The sequence below is a fragment of the Protopterus annectens genome, chromosome 17.part0 (genome assembly GCF_019279795.1).
Source record: "Protopterus annectens isolate FY-2018-M chromosome 17.part0, PAN1.0, whole genome shotgun sequence".
NCBI lineage: Eukaryota > Metazoa > Chordata > Ceratodontiformes > Protopteridae > Protopterus > Protopterus annectens.
In genome coordinates this window covers 153,307,658-153,320,225 of record NC_056751.1, presented here as the reverse complement: position 1 = coordinate 153,320,225, position 12,568 = coordinate 153,307,658, and the positions used below count along the sequence as shown (strand labels likewise).

General features: G+C 37.7%; 1 protein-coding gene across 1 annotated transcript in view; it reads left to right on the top strand.

Annotated features, from left to right (window-relative positions):
* Positions 1-12,568, top strand: part of LVRN (laeverin) — a 1,030,506-nt gene that overhangs the window by 286,840 nt on the left and 731,098 nt on the right. The window contains exon 2 of the mRNA XM_044059628.1: positions 10,099-10,241. Within this exon, the coding sequence (XP_043915563.1) occupies positions 10,099-10,241 (143 nt within the window). The remainder of the gene's footprint in view (positions 1-10,098; positions 10,242-12,568) is intronic.

Below are 12,568 nucleotides of genomic sequence, written 5' to 3'. Positions count from 1 at the left end.
AAAGGCATTTTCAGTTGCAGTTTGCTGTAACATAACAACACATTTTCTAGTTATAGCAAAATGTCCCGATAACTACCTGCCATTCCATTAGTCCACTGAAATTCCAACCCAGTCCATAACCAGGCATTTAAGCATACATTGGTAGCATTCTCATTACTAGAAACATTATTTCCATGCCGACTGGATGGGGAAGACTCTCTTAAACATATAGGTGTATTCCAAAATTCAAACTCACTCTGCATAGCTCCCGAAGGGGCTGCCAAACATTCAGTCAGCTGTTGCACAAGCTGGGTTAATAACCCAACACTATGATTTAATTCTTCTAAATTAGCCCCAGATCATGCAGCTACTCCAGCCAGTGCCTCCGAATAAGGCATGAGTAAAACAGCAAACTGAAAACCCAAACCACAAAACGACCAGACATTAGACGGCTCAGATGAAACAATCAGGTCATTTATTCAGGATTAAGTACTTAATCCTGAATAAATAACTGGATTGCTTCATCTGAGCCAACTAGTGTCTAGTCATTTTGTGGTTTGGGTTCTCAGTTTGCTGTTTTACTCATTTGGGTACACCTTCCCCCAGGGATCCTCTGATAAGCATTGCAGCATCTCATTTTCCACCCCTTAGGTTGCTGCTAGTCTGATGTCTATTATGTTGAGTTCAAAGACACTATATGTTGTTGTTGTGTCTTTTGGCTTTTCCCGGTTAGATGTATGCTGAATCTATTGTGCCCTAGACCCTGGGCCTGCCAGGCTTGTCACATCTTGCCTGGAATCCCTAAGGCTAGTCATTTTCCAGACTGTCACATCTTTCCCGGGAAAGTTTTTCACGTTTTAAAGAGGCCTTAACAAGTCACTTCCTTAAGAAATCATCTCTCGATCCTGGCAATACTGAGAATTATCAGCCTGTCTCAAATCATCCATTTCTTGGTAAAGTTATATAGAAAATTGTTTACATATAGTTGCATTATTAATCAGTCTCTTATAGATTCTTTGGTCCTCAACAGTTTGTATTTTCTCCAAGGCAAAACACAGATGCAACATTTGTAAAAAGGTTCTAAATGTCCTTTTGATATAAAGGGATCACAGCAACTGTATTCTGTCTTGGTTCTTATCAGTATCACTGTTGCATTTGATAGGCGAGACCAATGATTTTTGATTCAGGTCTCAATGCTGGTTCTTTTATTTGTTTACCACATGTATGCTTCCACTAAAGGATGCCATCTGATTTGAGGCTAGCTGTGTGAAGACCTTAACAAGCTCTGTAGCTTTCCCTGCTGATATTCTGTGTGATGTACAACTGCAGTTTGTGTCAAGGGTCATGATCTTGGAGTTATTCTTGACTACATGCTAATATCCTGGGACCAAGTGTCATCTGTATTGAAATCTCTCCCTTTCATTTCAGGAATGTCACTCAGAATGAGCTTCTAATCCTTTTGAATAAAGTAACTACACTTACTCATAGAATAGTACTATCTTGTCTTAATTACTTTACTCCTATGTACCTGGGGCACTCAGTTATTTTTTTCTCTTGACTGATAACACTGGACTAAAAGTCAACAACTATCTTAAAGAATGAAACATTTACTTTGGCCATGTTACCCAATCTTTATAAATCACACTGGTTGCCTATTACAACATCTCTTCAAGATCTTAAATATGATGAACCTTTCCTTTAAAGGTCAAGGTTCTTCATACATTAAGGGACTGCTGAATCCCAACACTACAGTGAACCACCTCCAGTCCTCAAGGGATATATGGCTGTTTGTTCCAGGATTTGGCTCAAAGCAATCTACCCTGATCTCACCCTGTTAAGCCTTCTACCTTGTCAGATGTGGCTTAGCAATTCTGAACTTCTTCTCAGGAGAACCCGGGAGTGCCATCTGTTATTGGGGGGGGGGGGGGGTTATGTAATCCAATACAATGAATACAGCTTCATTTAAGATCCCTTTCACCTGAAAATTTTCCTCACTGGTTCACTTTGAAAGTGATCTATCTAAATACTGACATTTTTTGTGTATTTTTATTGTCTTATTCTTTATTATTTTATTTTAAATTGTAAGCTAAGTATAAAGTGCTTAAGCTCAACCACTAAATGTAGCAAACCTAATAATTAATTATGCAGGCATGAAATGTAAAATAACACTCGTCTCTTCAATCAATAAATGAGGATTTTTTTATTTTCTACTCATTATGCAGTAGTTAATCTTTTTCATAATTAATGATATGAGTTAGAAATAAAATTAGATCACTGGAAGGTTCTTTGGTTGAAATGGGAAAAACATTTCTGAAACAACTCTTTTTGGAGATACAACAGCCATAGTAATCTTCTGTGCTTTGAATTTTGTTTCATATTCCATTTCTTCACCTTTTTTGTTTCTTTCCTACATCACTTTCACTTTTGATGTAAAAATAACTTACTATCTTTCCCTTCTCAAACGTATCAAATGTGGTATCCAAGAAAGATATATAGATGATAAATGCACCAATCAGACCTAACCCCCTTTTTCTGTTTTGTTGCAAGTTGCACCTTTCTTTGCAACTTGGATCTCCAGATTATCAAAAACACCAGCTATAACATCACAGAGAAACATACACAATGAAACCCAAATAACATTTCCCCCAGTATAACTGTAATAAACAAATATACAGTTTTCTTAAATATCAATTAAAAAGCAATTTCTTGTAGAATATTCTCCCACTTTTTCTTTGCATCCTTAGATCACTTCTTATAAAATAAAATCCAGCTTTCTTGTTAATTCCACCAAAGTCCTTAAATTTTTCTTTGTTTATCTTTGGTCTCACATAACTAAGCTGTTTCTCCAATTCTTTCACTACTTCAGTCAACATTCCTGTATTCTTAGAAATTAAAGATGTTTCACCCATGTATGACAAAATCATTGTTTTTACACTTTTTTCCTTATTTATGTATTTCCTAATTTAAGTTTCATGCATATTTTGTCTGCTACTGCATTTTATAGGTTCATAGGTGTTTACTAGGCTAACAACCACAAGGGCCTTTTTAAGCCTAGCCATTCATTCCAAATCTCTGAGAAGTTCTGATTCCCTTGATAAGTGCAAGCATGGGTCTGGGAGTTGAACCATTTATGGGTTACCTGTTTGCATCAGAGAGATAGGTAACAAACCAGGGATGAATTTACGGTTTCACATCCAATTGTCCAAGTTGCACTTGAATTGGATTAGGGAGTAACTCTGCTTCACATGGATGCCTGTTCCATAGATGGGGTAGTCTCTGGGATACATACCTATCTCTCCTGCAGGTCCTATTTATATCACACACAAGGTTTAAGGCTTTAGACTGGGTAATTCTGGTATTGTTTGTTTTGTGGAAATGCAGGAGATCCATCAGAGTGGGGTCTGACAATGCCCTGTATGCCAGGCATAGATCTCCCCTGAAAAGCCTGTAGGAGACAGAATACAGGGATAGAGCATTGAGGTAGTCTGCATAGGACATATTACTTATGCCCTGTATTCTTTTAGTGAGGAACCTCTGTGGACGTTCCAGTTGTTGGATATGCCTGGTTAGGTACATACCAAATGGGGAATTGTACTCAATGATAGGTCTGATGAATGCTGAATACAGTAGAACAATGACTTCCTTGGACTTAAGATGCCATACCTTTATTTATAAGTTGTGCAACATGGAATGATTTCCTCACCACTGTAGACGCATGATGACCAAAGGATAGATAACTATGTGTGTCCCTAAGTCCCTGACTACTGGGTCAACTGTAAGGGGTGTGTTGTCAATATGATAGTTACCAGGGATGGATGACTTCCCAAAGGATAGTATTATGCATTTCTTGGCATTTCGTTTTAGTCTATGACTCTGACGCCAGTTGTTTGTCTGTGTCAGCCCCTCCTGGAGAACATTTATGTCAGTGAGATTCAATAACAACTCCTAATTTGCAGTCATCTGCAAATGTAGTCAGTCAGAGACCACTGACATTGGCCTTGACTTCTGAGAAGTAACTGCCAAAAAGGAGCAGTCAAAGGACTGATCCCTGAGGGACTCCGCTTGTGACTGGCCTTGTTGTAGAGGTGGACTTCCCAATTCTAACTTCCTGAGTCCTGTCTGTGAGTCAGTTGGCTATCCACCAGGTGACATACGGATTTGTACCTAACCTCTTGAGTTTGTCAACAATGCCCAAGTGGGGTATTATGTCATATGCATTGGCCAGGTCAAGGTAGGCAGTGTGAATGATGTTGTCCTCATCCATTGCTTTGGTGACCTTCTCAAAAAAGTCCACCAAGATGAGTAGGCATGATCTGCCCTTGACAAAACCAAACTGGGTTAGATCCAGTATCTGGAGGTTTACTGTATCTCTATTAATCGTCTCCATGATAAATCTTTCCATGGCTTTACATACAAGACTAGTGAGACTTATAGGTCTGTAGTTTCCAGGGTCTGTAGATGGCCCACCTTTGTGCAGAGGGGTGAATGTTGCCTTTCTCCATTCATGAGGCATGAAGCCTGTTTAGAGGCTACAGTTAAATAGTAATTCCAAAGGCCCTGATAGGTCATGTTTCATGCTATTTAGAAGGCATCCTGGGATATTGCCTGGGCCCATTGATACAGTGTTTCTGGTCTTAGAGAGAGAATTAAAGACATGTTCCCTAGTGATAGTAGGGGGAGTTATTTTTTATGATATTTCCTGAGGGAAGGTTGAGGGAGAGTGAGGAGTAAAGTTGGAGCCGAATTTATCAGCCAGGAGGTTTGCTATATTTTCTGGCTCAGTATATGTGGCTTCATTTACAATGAGCTCTGCACACAATTGTGTATTGCCTTTGAGGTTGTGGACATAGCTAAAGAATCCTTTGTAGTTGTCCTTGGCCTAGGAGGCCAAACTTATCTCAAATTTGGCTTTGGTAGACTTTATTTGTCCTCTGAGTTGTTTGTTTAGTTTGATGACAGTGCTTTTATCCTGCTGGGTGCTGCACCTCCTAAATTTTGCCATGATTTTCTTCCTCCTGTTATACATCTGACTGATTATGTGATTCCACCAGGGTGTCTCATTTTTTTGAGTTAGTTCTGTACTTCTTTCTGGTGGGTACAGCTACCTCTATGCAGCTATTAACATGCTTGTACAGGGTTTATGTGAAGACTTCTGCATAGACAGAAGTGTTCTCAAGGTTTATAGGGGTTTGAAATTTTGCCAGATTCTCACTTATTAGCAGTTAGCCTTAGAATAGTTTCTGAATATTTCCGGTTTAGCTGGGGGTCCAGGTTTTATTTTTACTTCAAAGCAGACCATTTTGTGGTCTGACCTTACCATGGAAGACATTACACTGGGATGTGCATCACTCTCCCATATTAGTGAGGACCAGATCCAGTATGGTTGCACCCCTGGTTGGTGTATTGACTATCTGGTCCAATTAATTTGTGTTTACAAAATCCAGGAATCTCTGTGCATGCATGTTTGATGTATAGGATTCCCAGCTATAATAACTGAAAACTGTTCTGCTCGTGGCTCAACTCTGCTTAAAACCCTCTTTGAATTTTATTCTGTCCACTTGGCAGCCTACTTACATGGACTCTTACACTATTATTATTATGCACAAATTATGCACAAATTTCATAAACATCATTACCCTTTTAAGTATTCCATATATTTCCATAATCATCCATAATAGTCCATGATTTGCATTATCACATACTTTGATAGTATCATAACCTAATAACATTAATTGATATTCTTCATAAAAGATATTTTTTATTAAAATAGCCATTTCTTTGATTTGCTGACATTTAATGCCATACACTCCTTTTTCCTGTTTATCTAATACTTTCTCACATCTTATTTGCATAATTTCCATTATTATCTTGCAATCCCTATTATTTAATGCAACCCGTCTCCATTTTTGCAGGTTTGTTTTTTTTATTCATATTTTTATTCCATATCTGTTTAATAATCTCCCATATTCTATCTTATCAATATCCATTATTTTTCCATTCATTTAACCTTTGCTTAAAACACAATTGCTGTTCACTTTCTACATCTTTATAAAATCTGTACTCCAATCCATCCAAACCAGGTGCTGTATGGTCTTCTAACATTTAATTATTCCAATGTTATCTCTTTCAGCTGTCAATAGGCTTTACATTCCATATTTGCATATCTACTTGGCATACACGTGCACTGTATAACATAGTACTTCCTTCAGAATCATTTTCTGTCTTTTTATGTTTTCCTTCTTTTCCCATAACCACTTCTATTAACTTTTCTTCTCTTTTAGGTTTATTTTCTAAAATGTGATACCTCCTGTTTTTTTTCCTTGCAGTAGATATTGCTGCCATCTCAATAATTCATTTATTCTTTCTTTATTTTCTTCACAGATTTGTTCTATTTTATACTATTAGCAAAAACATACTTTTTCTTTCAGTACTTCTTTTTGCTAAGTATGCGTGTGCGTGTTTGCTTGTTTATACTTTTCTTTATGGACTTCACTGGTCTGACAATATTTTATAGAATAACAAAATTGTTTCATGTTCTATCCATAACTGTAAATTCTCTATCTTTAATTTCACTTTATTAATATAAATTCCAGATTAACATTTTAGTACCTCTGCCCTGTCCAATTCTATTCTAATTCATATATATTACTGACCTTAAAGCCTAATGATCTGAAAACTTTGCTGGTAAACTAACCCTTGTAGTTAATCTAATGTTTCTGAGAAAAGTATATCATAGTCTATTTCTGTTTGCCTTCATATGCACATTTGCCCTCTTTTCCAAGTTTCAAACATCATAGACAGATTAGTTCTTCCAATTTCTTTATATATTTTGTCAGTCCATCCTTCTGTTTTTTGAGATTACAAGTTGTCTCTCATTAATATGATATCTATATTCACAATAATATATGGTTTTAATTCTTCGACAAGTCCTCTCTTTTCTTGACATCTGTATCTGTATCTGTATATTCTACTATAAACTATTTTACTCTTCTTCTGACTTTTATATCCACAACCTATTCCCTTCCTGCCATGAGTATTATACATTCTAGTACCACAGCCTTATGCATGTATAAAGAAGTGCAGCTATAGCTGCATATAATTCTGGACCAAATTTTCAAATAACTTTTTTCCTTTTAGAAGTTATAACTGATTTCTCTTGCTACCATGCTAAAACTGGACATCATAGAAATGTTTAAAGAAATATAAACAATTTTCTGAATGTTTAAAATTTAGATCTGATAATAATGAAATGTATTGTAATTACATGAATATTAATTTAAAAATCAAATAAAAACTGGACAACTCACAGACATATAAAATCAGCCATTTTAAGCCTAGCCAATTATCCCTTGCGAGACTCAAACCCTGCACCTTGTGCTTGTAAGGCAAACACCTTAACCATTAGGCCACTCTCCCTCCAAAATGATATGTGCTATAGTTGGACTCAAACCATGAATGCCTATTCATCAGGCAGATGCTCTACCCACTACACTATTGTAAAAGTACAAAGCTATCCCAATTCCTGGTGTAGACATTTCTTTTGTCTTTTATTTTACTTATTTTTAAGGTTGGACAGATATGCACAATCCACTTTCCAGTATTCCTCCAGGCCAACCTACATTGAATGTCCCTTTATTTTAAAACACACATTTTGAACCACAAAACTGTACTTATTCATCGGGAAAACAATTAGTTTTTGTCACATCCACTTAAAGACTTTTCCATTTTCCTAACTGGATAAAATCTCTCATATTTAGAGCTTTTATACCAAGGGGCACAAATACATTGTCCCGAATGAAATATCTGTCCACTGTTCTTTTTCTTTTCTTTCTACCATTTATTTGTGCTGCCTGGTAGCACTCACCATCACAGCCACTTAAGAATGTCCTCCATCCTCTTGCTGAATTTATACATCCATTTTCTTTTCTGATGCATTATAGTCCTGCATGCTGCTCACTTATTCCACTTGTAATGCTTCCTCACTCGCTTGCCTTGGTGTAAACTCATCCCAACCTTTTCTATCACTTCTGTCCATGAAAGACAGAATGATCTGCATGGTTCACCTTCTATTAAAATGTTCTGCAGACCTCCAGACTGTGTTTGAAGAATCTGTTCTGCCTCTGAAGCTTCATTTCTTCCAGTCTCGCTGTCGCGGTATTCTTTAGTATGTGCCGCACTGCTTCATCGCATAACTACCGTTCTCCTGCACACAGCACTTTTCTCACCACTCCTTGATGCCGCTCCTCCCAGCTGTCTATATACTGCAAGTGGATGGAAAGTGTAGCTGAACTCCTATACCCTTTCCAATTTACCCTAAGTAGTACGAATGCCACCCCAAATCTCCCCTAAATATCAATTCTATGATTTTCAGTGACTGATCTCTGGACGAAATGTTGTCAAAGTAGCAAAACAGACATCACAGAACATTTTCCTTATCATATCAGAGAAACAGAGAAAATATTCATGCAAATCTAGTAAGCAAAAAAATCCTTTTCAGCCTAACTCCATAGCATTGGTGTATTTCAATAACATTATGAGATGTTCTTCGTCTCACATTGCTGCAGTCATAACCTGTGGGTAGTCCGCTGTCCTCGGTCGGCCCGAATACCAAAGTGTTAGGCTGGCGTCGGTCATGGTCGCTCAGATCTGACGTCAGTACGCAGTGGTACTAAAGCACATGACCGACGCCATATCCCCAGTCTTTCTTGCCGCATGGTCCGAAGCAGAAGCAGCGTTTGCAAGTGCCGTTCGACGTCCTGAAATTTTCGTATTCTGAGTTTCAGACCGAAGACCAAGTTGGGCTAAGTACCCCGTTGGGGAAAAAAATTTGCATTCTTTGGATATTCACAGGCAGTTACGCTATTATTTGAGCAGAACTAAAGGGTTCAGGCAGAGTCAACAGTTATTCATTTCTTTTGCTTTGGGTTCACAAGGAAAAGCTGTTTCAAAGCAAACTATTTCTAAGTGGATTGGCCATTGTATTGCTTTTTGTTATTCTCATTATGGAAAGGATGTTCCGGCTGGGATCAGACCTCATTCCACTAGGGCTACTGCCACTTCTACTGCCTTTTTAAGGGGAGTAGCTACTAAGGATATTTTGGAGGCAGCTACTTGGAGTTCAGTGCACACTTTTACTAAACATTACCATCTCCCTCTTTATTCTAAGTCTAGGGCTGGGTTTGCCACTGCAGTTTTACAGGGCATGTTAGCAGCTCCTAATGCTTTTTAATTTTGCCAACCTCCCTTACCTTTGCTTTGGGATTCTACCCACAGGTTATGACTGCAGCAATGTGAGACGAAGAACATAGTACAGTTTTGTACCTACCATAAATGTAGATGTTTGAGGATCCACATTGCTGCAGTCCAATTTTCCCTCCCTCCTTCCCCTCTGTAGTTTGGGGTTGCTGTGTTGCTTTTGGGGTAATTATTTTTTCTACATTGGTGGTTGGGTATTTTCTATTTTTGGCTATGGCCTTTTCTTTTTAGGCCTTCTGACATCTGGGGCAAGAAAGACTGAGGATATGGCGTCGGTCATGCGCTTTAGTACCACTGCGTACTGACGTCAGATCTGAGCGACCATGACCGACGCCAGCCTAACACGTTGGTATTCGGGCCGACCGAGGACAGCAGACTACCCACAGGTTATGACTGCAGCAATGTGGATCCTCGAACATCTACATTTATGGTAGGTACAAAACTGTACTTTAAGCAGCATGTAAACAAAAGTTACATGCCAACAATGGCACATATCTGTGTAGCCCAATCCCATATCTCACTAAGCTGTATCATCAGGCAAAAGGGAAATGCATTGATGGAGTCACCATATATGGGTAAGCAGATGCAGTCCTGAAAAAAGTACAGACAATTAAAACAATCCAAGAGAATCTGTTAAATAAACATATAACATCTGTTAAATAAACCTGTGTAATGATGGAGATGAAGCAGCTTTGTAGAGTAGAATGTTGTGTATACTAATTTTGTTCCACATTAATCTTGCTAATATTCTTCTGACAAATACTTATGTGATGCTTCAGTGATTTTAACATTATGCTACATGTGCTGTTATAAAGGTAATATAACAATGTATATAAACACAGATATGTTCTTCTGACTTTTTAGGACACTGATTGCAACTCAAATGGAGCCATTATGGGCAAGAACTGTGTTTCCATGTTTTGATGAGCCTGCATTGAAGGCAACATTTGACATTAGAGTTGTCCATCTACCTAATTATGTGGCGTTATCTAACATGCCTGAAGTTGGTAAGACTGTGCCCTGGATTTTAATAGCGTGTGTAATTACTGTATGACTTATGTTGTTTAATTCAAACAATAAATACAAGTCAAGGCCTGATGCATAGTAATTCACTGCCTCATTTTCCTATAAGGCATGTGATCTCAAAGTTAAATATTCATTATTGCCTATGAATTATGGGTAGAGTTTGCAAACATTGTCTACATGGAACAAGTAAGGGTTAAGCCCCCTCAGGCTCTATTGCATATAATAACATAAGAGGAATGGGATTGTCTGATTTAGTAAATGTCCACCTTACTGACACCTAGCACAAAGCATGACGATGCAAGGGCCTTGAGCCTTTCTACTTGGTAGAGTGGACCACAAGTGAGCAGTCATAACACAAAATATATCCTTACTATCAAGATTTGTACATACATCATCATTTTCCCTGTGCCTATTATAAGGCCAACAAGACAGTATTTGCTTCTCGGTCGTTGATATAGTTTATTTATTATTATTAACTACATTTTGTTCTTTCCCAGTGCACTTATCCCAAACTTTTTGCAGGGAATCTCTTATTTGTTCTTATCATAACCACTTTTAATAAACATTTCTATTGTACACTGAGCATCCTCCCCAAATTTTTCATTTTGATTGCAAAGTTAATCGGAACATATAAATTCCCCACAGGGAAGTGCAGAAATAAGATGAGGGGGATGGCAACTAGTGCCACACAAAAAACATTGCTTTCATTACATTTCATGTGTACAGATGTTATAATTCCTCCTCAATCCCAACCCAACAAATCTAAATACAAAAAAAGATGCTTGTTTCCCCATTTGTATTCCATCAAACTTAAACCCAAAGCTATTATTTTTCAGATCATTAATAAAATCATCAACATTCTCAATAACCCCTTGACAAATAAAGATCAAATCATCAATAAAATGAAAATATTTGGGAACATTTTTTTCTAAAGAAGGAATGCTGATACACATATTCAACCTCAACTTTAGCCATTACAATAGTCGCATACATTTTGGCAAATGGCACCCCCATTGCTATACCTTGAATTTTGTGAAAAAATTCATCATTAAACACAAAGATATTATTTTCAAGCAAAACACTAACAACTCTATACCATAATTAGATAGGCGACTCCAATCATCCATCCATACTCAACTCCCTCTTTTCCCATTTTGCACATGGGGTCTGGGTGTCACTTCAACAGTGACAATCATCTCAAGCCAAGGTTTACACCGCCGGGTGACTAGCACTGCCACAGTAGTTCAGCCGCACCACTAACTAGCACACACACTCAAACCTATGGCCAATTTATAGTGTCCAAACCACCTACTGCATGTCTTTGGAATGTGGAAGGAAACTGGAACACCCAGAGGAAACCCATGTGACTGCAGGGTAGACATGCAGGCTCTGCACAGAAGGCAACCCAGCTGAGAATTGGACCGGAGAACTTCTTGCTTTGAGGTGACAATGCTAACCTCTGCACCACTGTGACTATCCCCAAATAATAATACAACGCTTGTATCCCATGAGTATGCTGAATGTTGGTGTATACAGGCTTGTAACATCCATCACTGACCAATACATATTTCTATTCTATCTTATCCCTTTGATTTTCTCTAAGAAGTCTGGCATATATTTAAGACAAGATGGAATTTTCACTACATATGATATCAAATATTCATGTAAGAGTACCCCCAGATTATGAAGAAAATATTTCTGTGCTGAACTATGGGATGACCACTTAAAATCTCAATGCTTTTATGTAGCTAAGGAAGCCAATAAAATGTAGCAATCTGACATGTATTAATACTAAACATTTTTATATATCCTGCCAAGAAAAATAACCCAAGCATACACCTTTATCCAATAACAGTGCATATTACTTTAAAGATTAATTGTCCATCCCCATAGTTGTATTGTCCCCAGTTGTTTCTACCTCTTTTCCTACTCTTCTGCTGGATTTCTCCGTTGGAATTCTGACAAAAATGTTCAACATGTTCTGTAGAATCCAGTGCTGATAGTAATGGAGGAAAGGAATGTCCCTCCATAACTGTGCCCATGTCTTTTGAAGGCACAAAGAAACTGCAGAAAATGTTTTAAAACGTCTCCCTACATGTGATGAATTACTGGAATCTAATTTTGTTTCCAGAGGAATGCCTTCCCATTGCTATAGTCTCACAATTCAAGTTTCAATTTGTGATTTTCCTATCAATCAGATCCATTTCATAGGATATGAGCATTTCATTAATCCCATTAACACAGTATCTAACCTTGAAAAACTCAGTTGTACATTCAAATCCGAGCATATATTCATTACTTCTTCCTT